The following is a 17,349-nucleotide window of genomic DNA, read 5'->3' as shown; positions in this document are numbered from 1 at the left end:
GACATCGAACGCACACTATTTCAAGAAATAATAACAGTTGTCTGCACAAAATCTCTCGCCGAATGTTCAAAACTATCGGTACCCATTGTCAACTCAATTATCGAACTATCGGCGACAACTGTGGAAACTGGCTGCCTTTTGACTTCTAAGTTAGGGGGAAAAAATTCAGTCTACTTCCCTTGGGGAATAAATGTTTTAGGAGATTTACTTAATTTTATTAATTTTTTTTTTATAATTTCAGCCTTACTCCCTCAAAAAAAAAAAAAAAGCCTGGAAAATTATTGCGCACCAGTTTCAAGATAACCTGGTTCATTCTCCTTGTTAAAGAGACTAAACGTGGTCCTTTTTCAAGCCGCTTCAAGAACACTAACAAATATCCATACCATAGTGAGATTCTCACTCACAGCACATTGTTCGCAAAGCAGAGATCTAAGCACCCAATCCAGTTGATAAAAGCATGCATTTTTAATTAGTGTTTGAAAATCACTTCAACGTTCGAAGTGAATTAAAAAAAAAGTTAGAATAAAAACGAGAAAAACAGTAAACCTTTCATTGAATATTTAGTTTCATTTATTAAATGCATTTATGTAGGTCTGTGTATCATAAATTGCTTTTGTTAATTTGACCAATATGAATTACAGTATGCTTCCAGTACAACAAGTACTTGCGTATATCAGGTGACACAGCAGTTGCATATTTATGACGTTAACAGATTAATACAGACGTGGCTTCTGTTTATATGTTTCCATGGCAGCACAAATTCTTTTGCTTTTATTAGATATTATAAGTTATATTGTCTGTAAATGATGTTATGAAATTGAAAATATTACAGAACGTTACGTGCACCAAAGCTCTAGTGATTTGTAATTAAAACTATTTATTACAAATAAATAAAAAAAAGTCATTTTGTATATTCTTGTTCACCGCAAAAATATCAAGTCATCAGGATTTTTTTTTATGAATTAGAAATCTTATTTGAAAAAAAAAATTCTCATGGTAAACGTCTCCTGTGATCCATTGTGAAATCGGGAATGATCACGTGATTGTAATAACTGAAAATAAAATTTTATAGCTATAAATAAAACTGATTTCGGACATTGATATCATAGTATTTTGGTGTCTTTTGTAGACTTAGCGCCCTATTGTTTATCAAAGGAAGATCGATGTTATAAATTCACGTACAGACGAACGTATATGAATGGAAATTGTAAGAGAACTGTTAGAAACTTATTTTTTATTCGACCCCATTAGGTAATAAAATTTATCCAAGAACTTATACTAAGTCTCTCTCATCCGATCTATCTTTTCTACCCAACGACTTTTATAAACAAACGTATAATTCATTGTAGATATATGGTCAAGAAAACTTGGGAAAATTCACAGATATCTTTATTTTTAAGTATTTGAGAAAGAATTTTTAGAATGCTGTTATTATTCTCTCAATTTTATTTTATTCTATTAAACCGAAAACGATCAACTATTTATTTTTCCACTTAACTGCTGAGAACTGCCATCTGACGGCCTTTCTTTCAATAACTTTAGAGAACGAACTGCTTTTATGGGCTCTCTCATGCTGAGTGAAATGAAATCCCCTCATCCCATATTAACTAGTTTTCGCTAACATGTGGAAGAGAACAAGATAAAATTAGTACAGTGACATGATTTCCTCCACACCGACACATCGATATTGCCCCCAAACTTGTTTACGTTACAGCTTGCTGACAAATGGATGATGGCAACGCTTTTAACTGGGTAAAGTGCAAGACACCAAGCGACTTATTGCCTGGTTATATCAGTGGTCCCGAACCTCCAGGGCAAATAGGCCATATCTCACGTAACAACCAAACGTGTCACATGGCTAGAGAATCCCACGCTGACCTAAACCAGAGCTCTTGTGCTACTCTGATTTATTTTATTTTTTAAGTTGATAGGTTCAGGAAAATAGAAAGATCGAGGACAAATTAATGATTTCATTGGCCACGAGGGTAAAGGTCGAGGTTTTCTAATGAACACGGCTTTATTAATGCAGTGGGTGATGAACTAGAAAACTACAGCTCTAGATTTTCATTTGGCCACCCCAGTAGTGTTCGACTTGCCTACTTTCTTTTTTTTTTTTCTAGATTTTCTTCAAAGAATGTACGAGAAACTAGATTATTTATATTACTAAATACTAACGTTCATAATCGTTGCTTTTGTACACGTCTTTTATGTGGTTCAATAGCAGAGTGCGAAATGATACAGAAAAAAATGCTCATGTCCCTTAAAGAATTTGCAGTTATTATTATAATAACAGCAGAAAAGTCGCAGTATCAAAAATTCTCATTCCATCCAACAATAGCAAAAATAAATAAAAATAATAAAAATAATTAAAAGAAACTACCAAATAAATGTCACATTACAAATTACTAACATTACAAATATTTAATATCGTTAACAACTAATGATGGATTTATAATACATATAGACCTATTAGAAAAGAAGTGGTGATAGACAAACTGACGGTTTTTTCGTATGCTCTGCCAGTGGTAAGGAATGCGCGGGACGTGTAACGGGAAACTGGTCGATGTAGAAACTCCTCTGATATGCAGTTAGCAAAATAAACTCCAGACCCCTGACTTGTCTGTTCAGTGTTTGTATGTGTCAAGATATGTTTACTGTAAAAATCGGAAATGCAGGTGGAGTAACTAAATAAAAGGAACGAATTTTAACATTAAGTGAATGTCTTGAAGACTGAGATTGCTTTAGTAAATATGCTTTACAGGCTTCTTTATTATCAAGTTAAAATTTGACACTTTAAAAATTCTGTCGTTTGGTAGGTTCCAAAACTAATTTTAAAAATACATTTAGTAATGGTTAAGGTTAGGTAAGTTTATTATTTGAAGAAAAATACTCTTTACTGCACTGAATCGGATTGTACAGTGAAAGAACTTTCTACAAATCGAGAACTTAGTTCGCTGTTATCTGAAATACCTTAGAGACAAACGGCATTTAGCTTTGCTTTGTTTTAAATAATTAAAGAGATATGAAAATATTTTCATTCCACAATCAATGTTTCGGAAAGGCGAATTTTAATTTTGTAATCGTTATTTTAATGAATAATAAGAGAAATAGCCATTAAAATGATACTCGATTTAGATTGGTTTAAACAATTAAGCCTTTTCAGAACCTCGAAAAGCTATTCCAAATCTCCACTTACTTTCTTCTCCCTCTTTCTAAATTAGCATAAAGGAAACTAGCTCTGTTTCCTTTATCCAATAGTAATGGATGTCAAAAGGGTACTTCTTACCTACACCCCAATTCAAAGAGCTGTCCTTTTTCCCAAGTCCCATTTCAAAGAGCTGCCCTTTCTCTCCCCCTACAGTGATTAATGGGTTGATTGCTTCTGACACTAGCAACTATGAAGTGTAAAGATTTTCTTTATTCTCGGTGAATACTTCGGAACTTTTACTTCAGTGTAACCCCTCCTGTCCCAACTTAATCAAGTTAACTCTTCCCACGCTAATAACTAAAAAAATTTTTAGGCAGATTTTTTTTAACTCGCTGTCTTCAGCATTTATTCTTAATATCAAGATTACAAGATGCTAAAAAATATGAATATATTTGTGTGGGGAAGTCATATTTTAAGAATTCTTAAATATATATTTAAAAAAATATAAACTTCCATAAGCTGAGGATGATCTGAGAAATCTCCGTTATTCCACTATATCTTTTAAGGTTTTTGAAATATGTTGAAATAATTATGATAATAATTAAAAATCATAATACCTTAGTTGAAATAATAATTAAAATAGGAGGGAATTTCAGTAGAATGAAATTCCTTCTCTTAAAATAACCTTAAATCGAAATATTTTTTTTTAAATCCTTTTAGGATTTGCCATGATGCAGTATATTTTAAAAAATAATAATATTAATAATATTCATATATTTTGGAGTATTTGTGTCTTTTATTACTGGTTTTTCCATTTCAGTCGTTTCCGACCATAGGTGACTTTGTAGGCATTGCCCACAAAGTATTCCTGGTGAGATTTTTACAGGGTAGCTCACCACTGCTTTATCCCCCCCCCTCAATTTTATCCGGGCTCGGGACCGGCATATGTCTGGGATGTATTCATGACTGTAATCCACGTGTGTTCACGGGGCAAGTTTGCCTATATTCTGGGGGATGAAAAAACCCGAGTTTCCAGGCGAAAAAAAACTTACCCCCGTATGAGTCTGGTTAACTCACCTTTAGTCGAAAGAGATCAGATAAAGGTTCCTCAATAACTGACAGGAATCGAACCCAGATCTTTCCGACGATGCTTATAAATTCCCAAAGAAGAGTATAATATTTTCTTATAACATTACAACTCAAGTAATAAAATATCAGTATTACAAAAAAAAACTCACAAACATAAAAGAATATTAGCTTAAGCATTCTCATTTCTAATTTTGATATAAAACAATCCGCCTTCGATAACTGATTCTTGTTCGTTTATAATTATTAATGTGGAGGAGTTAAAATTAGTTAAGGGATAGATTCGGTAAATCTTAATGCGAAGACAAAAATAAAATAAAAGAAAGAGTTCGAAGACATCATTTTACATTAACCAGTTGAATACAGGGAAGCTGCTGTTCTCCAGCCTGTAATCTGTACCACATCAACGTTATTATCACCCTTCCGGTTCCTTTCCTCTAGGACATTACAAGATCCCTTATTTCAAAGGATTACAGTAATCTTTCATAGAATTAGAACACGTAATTTTCCATTTACAGTTATATCGAAAAAGGGTATTTGAATGCGTCATTTTAAACGCAGAATAATTAGTTGAAATCGCTTCTCTCTGTTGCTTTCTTAGAAACTATTAAAGTCACATCTGTCTAAACAAGCAGTGTTTAGACAGATTACGTTTTGTAAGGTCTTTTTTCTTCTTTGGCTATCAGATATTAGACACATGGTAGAGCACCGGTACTCCGGTAACACGTGCAAAGAAACAGCTCATGCTTCATGACCGTGGGATATATGTGGGAGGAAAAACCTTTGAAGGCGAAACTCTTCCGGTAGTATGTGAAATACTAATGGTTTTTAGCATCCTATATTCAGATCAAGTAACATATCAGACATAATTTATTGCTTACGCTTGCAAAGGCAAGTGTGTGTGTGTGTGTGTGTGTGTGTGTGTGTGTGTGTGTGTGTGTGTGTGTGTGTGTGTGTGTGTGTGTGTGTGTGTGTGTGAACAGTTGGCCTCATATGGAGGTGACAGGGCTTTTCCTCCCGAATACACTGGCCTATAGCCTGAGTTGCTTCGGCCGTAGATCCAAAATAATCCTTCCAACAAATCGGCTTGTCATGCTGAAAAGAAACAAACATGCTTTCCATATACAGCAATGTCACAGTATCACAGTGCAACGAATCCCCACTTCGAGACCTGGATCTATGGAGATGTTCGAGGAAGAACATCAATTTACTGGATGAAAAAAATATATGGAAATTGAATTCATTAAGTGAAATATGAGGTGGTGAAAATGTCTAAGAAGGAAAATGTCTGATCAACAAACTTGAGACAGATCCAAGGGCTACATACGTATGATTTGCACATCCTTCTTCAGACAACCAACTACTGCCACATAATATTCTCCACTTCCACCACAAAGCTCTTTTAAAGAGCTTTGTGGTGGAAGTGGCTGACTTTTTCTTCCCACAAAAAATCAAACTGATTGTCGACACACACAATTAACAGACAATACAATGACCTCATAGCCTTACTTTTGCAGTAATTCCAATCACCTCCCCTCCACCCCCCCCAATCTAAATACGGATGAAATTCTGGAAGACTTTTAGAAAACTGATTTGCTTTTTCCTAAGAGATTCTGCGAGGAATTCGTCTATAAATTCAAATTGCGTAATTCTTGATTCGCTTTTATAGACAGCAGCGGTTATCAGAAATACAAAACAAATACCGAAACAAAGAGGTACAAACCTTATATGGCGAGAAAAAAAAGAAAAAAAAAAGCGAGATGTATAATACTGCCTCTGTTTACTTGCAATTACTAAAAGAACTTGACGGTCATGGATCGCTGGATAAACGACGCATCTAAATTTATATAAATTATATTTATATAAAAATAAATATAATTTTAAATTATGTTTATTTTTATTAAATAAAATAACAATTTATATTATTTGAAAATGATAATTTAATGAAAACTACTGAATTACTAACTGTAGCATTATAAAATTCGTGAAATAGCATTATTGCATTTTTTACAAATAAGTCCTAATGTTCATCGCCATGTCAACTTTTTTTGGTTATAAGCGCTGTGATAATTCTACATAATTCTCAAGTGTACAGGACAACAGACAAAGAGTCTTGCGAAAAGGTTTTTATAGTCATGAAAAACTGTCTATCAGACTAGCAGTATGAAAAACAACGTTCAAAAAGGCGTTACCGTCAGACGATAGCAAACACAATCTTAGTTTTCAAAGAAACCGCCACTGGAGCCATTAGTGGCGCCAGGTGTCTCTTTTAGGGAGATGTTCGAGGGAAGAGAAGTAAAAATAAAATGAAGCGCGCTATTTTTCTAAGAAATCAAAATAAAAAATAAGCAGGGTTTTTTTCATACATTTGATAGCATATGGGAAAAATAACTTGGAAGGATAGATTAAACTCGTATTTTAATTCCATATGGCGTATTTTCTTCCTTGCTATCTTGTACAGTGTTGATTTTAATCTGCTATGTTAAGTGATGGCTGTTCGTCATCAAAAAAGACGCTGGAATAGGAAATACAAGTTTTTTTTTTTAATGGATTAGCAGGTTTAATTTTGTAGTTTCATCATAAAAAACGAAAAAGGAGGAATGGAATTTTGAAAAATCAGTTCAGTCTGAAGGTTAAGAATATCTTAATTATAAAATCTTCAACCAAATATGAAATGAATAACATGAAATTACATGAAATTACATTAAGAAATGAATATGAAATTACAAATTAGAACAGTACCAGTCTTTACTTTACTGGAAATATCAGAAAAAATCAGAAAAAAAGATTATTGAAAATATGGTGGTTTGCTAAGTGGATACAGTGTGTTCTCTTCAACCAATAGGTGGTTGTTGGTTCGAATCCCATGAAAGTTTGGGAATGTGTTTAGCTGACAAATGAATTTCATAGCCCTCCTTGAGACCATCTGCTTTCTGGTAGTCTGAAGTCACTATCATCTTGAGACGATTGTTGATCATCCTGAAGCTTCTCAGTGAGATGAAGACAAATGAAACAATAAGCTAATTCTCATCATCTTATAAAATATCTTCTAGATGCGATAGGATTTTTTTTTTCTCAGTGTCTGACAATTCTCACTTGTTTTTCACCTACCTTAAAAGTGAGTTAAATTCTATTAGAGAAACAAGATACTAGAGTCAGTCTTCTTAAATTCGTGTAAGGAGGAAACGAAACACACACACACACACACACATGCACACAGACTGTTTTGGAAAGGGAAGTGAGATTATGTTGAACTCATTTACTATGCCGTAAATAAACTACGGCATACTTAAAAGTGAGGGGAAAAGAAGAAAAAAAAAATATGCACACTGACATTATGGATGACAAGTGGCGCTCTTTTATGACAAAAAAAATCGCTTTTGAATCTTAGCCAAGCTCTAGGGTAATCGTCACCCGAGGTTTGGGCGTAGAGAAGGCAGATTATCTTTAGTTATTCTCCACTTATAAACAAAAACAGAAATCCATCGTAATATTCTCAGAATTCTCTCTCTCTCTCTCTCTCTCTCTGAAATTGCTCAATTGGAAAAGAACTTAAAAATTCAGCACATCTAGGTCGATTTATTTAGTCTGCTTTCTTTATTGCAGATATTTCCGCCATCTTGGTTTAGTAAAATAATAATAATAATTTAATCTATTGTAGCTTTGAAGTTTCCACTACTAAATTTCTCGTACACCATTATTTCTCTATTAACAATAGTCTCTATTAATTTTCCCTATTAATAAACACAGTTTACTATTAATTATTTCGACTAATAAAATCATTTCATGCTGGTAATATTCTTGCTTTAAAGATTTAAAGATAGTAAAAAGAATGGGGGGGGGAGTGCTGTTGCTTTCGATTTTTTCAAAGTAAATCTTAAAGAATCTTTCTTGTTCCTCAGAAACGAAACGTGCTATCTTCTGGATCACGTAAAGTCAGAGCCACTCCTGTTAGTTTAGGTGGTTTTTGTGTTTCCAGGATTTCGTCCCCATCCCACCCACCAGGATCATCCGGCTATGCTTACGGAGTGCCTATCTTGTCTGCAGGTGCTTGACATTGTGCCTTCTCTTTCTTTGACCCACCCACACGTCATTTTCTCTATCCCTCTTCACTCCCCCCCTTGACTGCCACATGCCTGCCGGGTCGCCACCGCCCTCAATGAACCCCATAGATCAGCCAAATTCCTTAGCACTAATTCGGCGGAAGCAGACCGCTCCATCATTACCAGAGCGGGTGACTTTATCGACTGGGGGTACACTTGTGAACCTCTTAGGGGCCATTAGTATTTCAGTAGTTCTTATCACTGGAATTACTATGCCGGTCAACCTGAAATTCTTCTTTTTTATCTTATCAGATAAAAGGAGAAGAAAGGGGGGGGGTTGATATACACCCTTTTGGGCATATATTTGCGGCGAAAAGAAATACGAATGAGAGCCACAGATTTTTTTTTTTTTTTTTTTTTAGCACTCGTGAATAAATAAAATTAAGATTTGAAAAGGTTTTGAGTTTTCATGTGGTCATCGACATCTTCAAGTTTATTGCATTTGCAGTAATTCGAAGGGAGAAAAAATACACAGCACGTATTTTACTATTCGTCAAAAATCTATTGCATTGTCCGGGTGACTGGAAGGGTATGATATTCCTCCATTCCAGGATTTACATTAGTTTCTATTCTTGGACAGGACGTCAAAGTGTATTTTAAGATATTGGTTCATGAGATCGTATTCTTTAGTTTAGCCAAAATGTACTTTATAAGTATCGCTTCTCCTCATGGTTTACTTCGGTTAGGTTGGGTTAGATTGCTACGAGGTAACACTTACTTAATTAGTCGATTCTCTTCTCCTAGAAATCCTACAAAAAGTATGCCACTTCTTTCGATTCTGTAGCATCATTCCGTCCTACTCATCTCTTTCAATATGCTTTGGATGTTTCTTTACAAGGCGACACTGCTGACAAAGTACCTTATGACATCAGTGTCAAATGGATGTGGTCTTACACTAGTACACTAGTTTGTTTCTGCAAGAGGGTAGAAGCAAAAACCGGATAACGAATCCCTAGTTGGAAAAGCGTAAAAAATTCCTCGCTTCTTTTGACGCGATTTCAACTTAAGTCTCAACTTAAGCAGTGGGTTTTCATCGTTCATTCATCTGACATGACTTCTCAAAGCGTCAAATTCAGATAACTATATTTGTCCGTTATAGAATTTTTTTTTTCGTACACCATTAATGCAAAGTCATTTTAAAAGTAATAAAAACCTATTATTACTTTTAAAATGAGAAAATAGATTTAGTTTAAATTCAAATTCTATTTTTAATTTATTTTGTAAAATTACAATCACATGTGTATATTGAAAAGGAAAAAAATTGGTAATACATTTATGTTATTAACATTTATGTAAATAGCGTATTAGTATGTTAAAAAATAATGATAACGGGGAAAAAAATAATTAAAAACTTTTTATTTTCCCCCCTTCAAATATTATGTAAACACATCTGTAACATTCCGTGTCGATAATGAATTTTAGCAAACTGCAATACAATATCTCTGAATAAGAATTTCGAAATATCTAAAATTAAGATAAGAAATATTTTATTACGTCCCAATTAGTAACCTACTTTTCCTCTCTCCATCAACAAGTGGAAACACTATCTATCCAAGTTTTTTTAATAAAAAATAATAAATAAATAAAAACGTAACCTTTAGATATCTGTTTAAATTCTTGTATTTCATTTATCTATACATTTCAAAAATAAAAAATAAAAAAGTGTAAATAAGGTTTCTAGACCAAACATGTTAATATTTAATCAGCAAGTAAAAAATAAACAAGCAAAATCAAAGCGCGTGCTTTAATTTTATTTGTTTAATGGATATGAATTATTTGTTACTCCGTGAAGCAACTGCTCAGCTACCAAGACAGCTTCGTCGTTATTATAAACATTTTTCGGTTAATTTCGTAATAAAAAAAAAAAACCAAAAAAAAAACATCGACTTGCTCACAGCGTACATTCAATTCGTAATCTAATAAATAGTTTAAAGTAATATAACCGGGAGGGTAAACTGGGTTGTGTTACTATGATAAGTGATGAGTTGTGTGTCTTATCAGCGTTTGGAAGGAGATGACACTGATAGTTTTGAGTGTGTGACGTGGAGGTGGTCAGAAGGATATATTAATGGGATGTTTAATTTTTTATAGATATTTAAGTTGCAACGTATGGGTTTAGATATCAGATTCACTGAAAATTAGCTGTCTAATAGATATCAGAGTTGTACGGTTAAGATGTATCAAGGGAGAAAGAAGGTCACAATTGGAGTTTCGCAGGTATCAATAATACGGTATTATTCTTGATTTCATTTCGTACAGTTGTTCAAATTTATAAAACACACATGGACTCCATACTTACGAAAATTTACACTCGCTACCATTCCAAATAGGCATATGAAAGGGGGGGGGGGATAAGAGTTCGTGACGTTTGCCATCACTAGAGACCTCTGGCTACATCTTTTTTTTTCTCTATTGTATTTAAAGATTAATAAAACCATGTTTGATATTAACTTTGTTGCGTTTTCGTTTCATATATATGGTATATATAGACACCACACACACACACACACACACACACACACACACACACACACACACACACACACACACACACACACACACACACACACACACACACACACACACACGCAAGCACACTAGTGTCCAAAAGCTAAGGACGAACTACATCTTTACCTGTATATGAAAAAATTTTCATGACTACAGCCAAACGTGGACATAAATTTATTGCCAGCATATTAATAAATTATATTACACAAAAAATATGTTATCAATTTCGTACAAATTAAATTACATTTTTGGCAAAACGTACAAATTTCATATAGGCCTATGTAGTTCAGTGGAAGTGGCTCTTGCGTTCTCTGCGCTTGGTCGCTCGAAATGAGACTTAGGTTCAAGTCTAGTCGCCGACTGGAGGAACTTTTACTAAGCCTATTTTCGACCGATTCCCGAGTTAGTCGATCTCTGGCACGGGCAAGCGAGTTTTTCCTCCCGGAAACTGGGGATTTTCATCCCGCAAACTCAAGAAAATCGACCGTAGTACCCACATTATTTCAGGCAGTAATATATCCTGTTAGGGTTAGGTATCAAGAGATGGCAGCACTTGTTTGCCAGCCTCTTCATCGGTGGCTGCCTATAATTAGTGATAGACATGGGCAAGCTATCTCTGATTAGCTACTGGTGGAGATTGAACTGCCCACTCAGTCTCCAAAAGCTAGATAGGGTATAAATGCCTCGCCTACTCCCTATAAGAGAATAAAAGGCGTTGGCTGATTTATTTATTTTATTTTTGTTACAAATTTTATAAAAGACGTAGTTAAGGAATTAATGTAAATCAATGTACAGTTTTCTTATGGAAAACTATGCAGAGAGATATTTCAGTATGGAATATGTCCATCCCGAACTGCGATGCAGCTCTCACAATGTCGTACTATGCTTAGCACCAAGTGATTCAGGAGTTCTTGAGGTAAACTGGCTCACTCCTCCTTCAGAGCAAGGCCTTGTTTGTTTTGTGGAGGGTTGGAATTTTGAGCAGCAATGCAACTTTCTTTGCATCACAATGTCCTGTGGGGTTGAGACCTGGGAAGCGTGCTAGCAATTCGATTCGATTAATATCCTCGGTTTTCTGAAGTATTTCCACTGCTCGTGTATGATGTGGTGTTGCATTGTCATCCATAAAAATGAATTCTTCACCTACAGCACCACGGAACAATCGAACATGACGTTGAAGAACTTCGTTGCAATATCGTTCACCAGTCATTTTCCCTTTTTTCAGCACTTGTAGGCTCGATGCGTTCATTAAGCATAATACCTCCACGCACCATAACTCCTGCACCGCCGTATCTATCCCTTTTAAGAAACTTCTCGCGATGGTAAGTAGTACCACTTTCACGCCAGATCAAGTGTCGTGTAGAATTGAAGGAAAGACTAAAACGACTCTCATCTGTAAATAGTACATTAGCCCACTGATGTTTTGTCCAAATTTTATGGATACAACACCGCTGAAAACGTGCTCTAGGATGAGCAGTCTTACAAGAAGATGGCGCGGACATCTTCTTGTCGCAGACGTCTTGCCACAGATTGTTGAGATATCCGACTTATACTTGAATGGAGCGGACTTGCAAGCTAACCTGCCGTGGTGTGCCAATTACGTTTTGCTGTTATAACCAAAAATCTGTCTTTATGCTCCGTGGTAGAGCGAGGGCGACCTCTTAGCAAATGTCCGCTCCATTCAAGTATAAGTCGGATATCTCAACAATCTGTGGCAAGACGTCTGCGATATATATATATATATATATATATATATATATATATACAGGGTGTTCGGGATAAATTTGACAGTTTCGTAAGGAAAAAGAAAATCTTCTTTGTATCTATTAAATTTAATGAATTGACAAAAAAACATTACAGGCAGAGTTAATTACAATACTATCAACAAGATTTACTCAAAATAACCACCATTAGCATCGATCACAGCTTCAATTCTGCTTCGGAACCTCGAACAAGCTGATGCTACAGTCTCCCTGGGAAGGGCCGCAAAAACTGTTTTAATTTTATCCATTAACTGGGCTTTTGTATTACTGGAAGTGCGATTGGTGTCTTTTTCAACTGCGCCCCATACAAAATAATCCTTGGGGTTAAGGTCTGGGGAGTTTGGAGGCCAAACATTTGGACTGGTGAAGTCGTAGAAATTTTCAGACAACCATTTTTGACTTTTCCCAGAGGTGTGGCAAGGGGCCGAATCCTGCTGCCATACATACGGCCTACCATTGGCTACCCTTGTTATCCAGGGCTTGACTACAGTTAGCAACTCCACGAACAAAGCCCGAATTCCAATGCCAGGGTTCTTCAACACCTGTTCCTGCAGATTTGCGAGGAATTCTGCTGTACGAACGCAATCAGATCGTCTGCTAGGGATCTTTCTTCTTGCTACATCCTCGTAGTCACCATTGCAAGTCTCTAGTTCATGCCTGATTGTTTTTACTGTATTCAGGGAGCATTGGGCAGCAGTCGTAATATCCTTATTTTGATGGCGGGCACGAATCATCATGATACAAGTTATTCTCTTCCATGATTCAGGTGGGTTCCAGCTATTCATCCTTTCTGACATCTTGTATATGAATGAAGAAGGGTCCAAACTTTTAAATGAAGAGAAGTGTGTGTTAATACATGTAACTTACGGAAAAATATAATTAATTATAAATATGTCAAATTTATCCCGAACACCCTGTATATATATATATATATATATATATATATATATAATATATATATATATATATTGATGCCATTAAAGAACGCACATTTCATTAATGCCAGCCTGGTTCGCTGAGTGGTTAGTGTATCCGCTCTCCAGCCAAGAGGCTGCGGGTTCAAATTCCGCTAGGGGCATGGATGTTGGTGATTATCCTACTAACTTTTTGGAAAAGGGCATCTATGACCCTAGTAGAAAGCTTCACTCCCAAAATCCAATAAGGTACGGAAGTGACCATATCGCGTCATAATGATGTCATATGTGAATAACTAACTGACATTTCATTTATAACAATATTTAAATGATATTTTAATAGCTTCTAAAGTTCATATAAATAATCATAAACATTTAGTGTTTTTTTTTTTTTTTTTGTCCTCAAAATTCGAGAGTTCAGATATCCAATATGAATGTTATCCACCATTTGGCCGCCCCTGCACGCACGCACGCACGCACGCGCACGCGCACACACACACACACACACACACACACACACACACACACACACACACACACACACACACACACACACACACACACACTATAAATGAAAACTTTAGAAAATAAATTACTCAAATCCATAAGACTCTTCTAACGTATGTATTGATGTAGAGTGTTTGAAAATATTCCCTATTACAACTGGAGAAAGGAAACCCTTTCTTAAATAGATAGAAAAGTGAGTCAGTGTCAGTAATAGGCGAAGATAGGACGTTTAGTTAACCCATTTTTTTTTTTTTTTTTTTTTAGTATCATCTACATCTAGGGACAATGAAGCTCATAATACAAGAGTGTCATTCGTGAACAAGTGGCTAAGCTGAAAGAGGGACCTGTTGATGCGTGCCTTGGAGCAGCACCCATGAGAATACCTATAGAAAAGGAATAAGACAAAAAAACAAACAAACATGCTTATTAAAAATTAAATTAGACTTTTGGGAATCGGGCAAATTTGGAATTTATATTGTCTCTTTACGAATCGTACAGATGAATAATCGATTCTTCAATGGAAGAGATTTTTGAGGTGTAAATCAACCTGAGAAGAGAAATCTGTACCTCACTGGAGATCTAAGTATATCGTCCAATTCACTCCCCACCTTAGGGGAAGTAAAATAAAATTTCTTACGAGAAATAAGGATTGTGTTTTCGTAGCACTGAAGTTCACTAGAGTTTTCTCAACGCACTGAAGAATATTCAAAAATTGTTTAAGACATTGGTTATGGAAAATCTTGATAATTTCGGCGCTACAGTTTTGTCAAATGAAAAAGAGAAATGAAGTGTGTTGTCATCAGAAAAACAATAAATAGAATTTGAGGTCAGGGATTCAAACTGGAGATCTGTTGCAAAGAGTGAAAGGAAGACCATTAGATGGTAGCTTGGGAGTAGGCTTCTATGTCAAACACGATCAAGTGGTCTGGAAGCATCAGGTTGCACTACGCGAGTTTCTCCAAAGGCTTTTAAAAAATATATAGGTCAAGTTGGTTAGATTTGTTGCTAGGCAAGAGTGGCGGAATCCATACTGGTTATTACTAATTAATTAATAAGCTTCCAAATAGTGAAGAAAGTTGGCTATTAATGATTGTAATTATTTATCGGGTTGGTGACGGGGGGGGGAACGAACGCTATATTGTCTTTCTTCCATGCTATTAGGTAAAAGCTAGACGACGATGACATCATGTACACTCGATATACGATGAAAGTTAAATGCATTCTTTCGGATATAATTAAGGATTTTTTCGGAAGGTTTTTTGGTTTGCGTTCTAGATATGGGAAAGATATTCTAAAGGTAAAGCCAGTGGGGATTTTTTATAATATCATATATTATGAATGCGCTCAGAAGCCCGCGAAAGCTTAAGCGCATTCATTTGGCCAATTCTTAATAATTGGGCTCCGCAGCATTCCGGAGAACGCTAAGGTACGTTACCAGTATAGAAGATGCGCCACTGAATAGAACGAATTGGAAGGTTATTAATCCGCTACCTCTATACAAAGATAATATACTGAAGTTCCCGCTATTTTGTTCTACGAAAATGTTGCGATTATTATTTGTTTTATTTTTTTTTGAGATTGAAATCAAATGTATTATTATTATTATTTTAGTGCACTTTTTGATTGAATTCTACACGAAAAAAGCCGCTGTTAATCAAAGATATATAATAATCACAAATTCATAATATTATAATATATAACATAACAATTACATATTACAAATGATAAAATATTACAAAGTTATTTATTCAAATGTAAGTGAGAAAACCAGTGACAAATATCTACTTTCGAAGTGAATAAGTTAGATTCACATATACAGTATCCGAAATAATTTTCTTTTTGTAATGAATTCAAATTGAAATATGATAACAGAAACTCTATATTGATGACCTAGCATCTGCTGATAAAATTAATATCGTAGTTGTAGCATTAGTAGTAAAAGTGCCACTGATTTATAACACTTGTATAATCATTTTTTTTTACTATCGAGAGAGAGAGAGAGAGAGGGAGAGAGAATCCATAATATTGATGACTCGCTGCCTGCTAATAAAATTAAAATAATAACAGCATTAGTAGAAAAACTGCCACTATTTATAACAATTTATAATCGATAATTTTTTATAATCAAGAAGGAAAGAATTGATGATTTTTTTTTTTAAATTACTAACTATAGCATGCGATCAAACAATTCCTGCATTAGTTAACTTCGTACTAAAACTATAAATTACAATACTCTATCACACATAGGGCTATAGTCGTGAAAAGCTCTAAGACAAACGCTCTAAATTCACAGGGTTCATAGAGCGCATATCCTAGAAATAGTTTCGATATTTCTGTACAAAGCAGACGATATAACTATGTAATCAGTGAAGAGTATAATAGCACATTAGATTTTTTTTTCCCGGAAATATTCTTTGCATGACTCGGTATTCTTCGGTTATGACCGTCAATAAATATGTTTTATCTTAATACTATAGCTAATTACACGGAAACGCATGATCTGTAGAAGAGAGCATTTATAATAAATGTACTTACCGTAATGAAAATAAAAACAGAAGTCCTCTACGTGAATAAAATATGCCAATATATACAAATTTATAGCATAAAAAAACTGAACAATGACAAAGAAAAATTAAATCGATTTTAATTACTAACCTCAGTAACATTGTATTGCCAGTCATGATCAGTCTCCAGAACGCATAGATGAATTTCTGTCTTCCAGTTTTCAAGCGTTAGGCCACGCGTTCGTGTAACGCTATTCGGAACTCTGGTGAACCCTGTGTTCCTTTAGCGGTTTTTCAAGGTTAAGACGCTGCTAGAAATCCTAGCGGCAGTAGAAGGATCGTCTGCTCCCGGCAGTATGTGTGAATTACGAGGGAGAGAGAGAAGCAGCACTGGGCCTTGCTTTCACTATAGATTCCCACGTGTATTGCTATACTCCTCGTGGCCTCTAGCCTGATTTTGAACGCCCCTTTACTTCCGAGGTCCATTCTCTTCCCATTTACAACCTCTCCCGTGTCAGTCTCCACCAATCAGAAAAGCCAATTCCAAGACCAATGATGTTACAGTAAAAAAAAAAAAAAAAAAAAAAAAATCCTCTTCCAGGACTAAGGTGAAATCATTAATGGATTTTTTTTTTTTTTTTGATCACCAAATTATTCATTTATGGTCTTTTGAATGACATATAATCACCAAACTTGTCAAAGTTTTTGTCGTACATCATTTAATGAAAAAATTCGTTGATTTGTAGGAGACATAACTGCAACAGGAACGGGTGATGGGGTCAAGCGGTTTGCCTAAGTGGGACAAAACTGATAAGC

At 35.1% G+C, this 17,349-nt stretch overlaps 1 protein-coding gene across 3 annotated transcripts in view; it reads right to left on the bottom strand.

Annotated features, from left to right (window-relative positions):
* LOC150097613 (papilin-like) overlaps nucleotides 1-16,888 on the bottom strand; it is a 1,184,257-nt gene extending 1,167,369 nt beyond the window's left edge. Inside the window, exon 1 of one of the 3 annotated variants that reach the window (XM_090407770.1) lies at nucleotides 16,685-16,888. In XM_090407770.1, the coding sequence (XP_090263896.1) occupies nucleotides 16,685-16,710 (26 nt within the window). In that variant the 5' untranslated portion in view covers nucleotides 16,711-16,888. The remainder of the gene's footprint in view (nucleotides 1-16,684) is intronic. The other 2 variants (XM_090407771.1, XM_090407772.1) reach the window with 2 other exon arrangements.
* Nucleotides 16,889-17,349: the final 461 nt, after the last annotated feature.

This window comes from Typopeltis vanoorti, chromosome 17, assembly GCF_054136105.1.
Source record: "Typopeltis vanoorti isolate ZY-2024b chromosome 17, IOZ_Tvanoo_1.0, whole genome shotgun sequence".
Classification (NCBI taxonomy): domain Eukaryota; kingdom Metazoa; phylum Arthropoda; class Arachnida; order Uropygi; family Thelyphonidae; genus Typopeltis; species Typopeltis vanoorti.
Note: the sequence above shows the minus strand (reverse complement) of the source record. Positions and strands in the feature narration are given on the sequence as shown.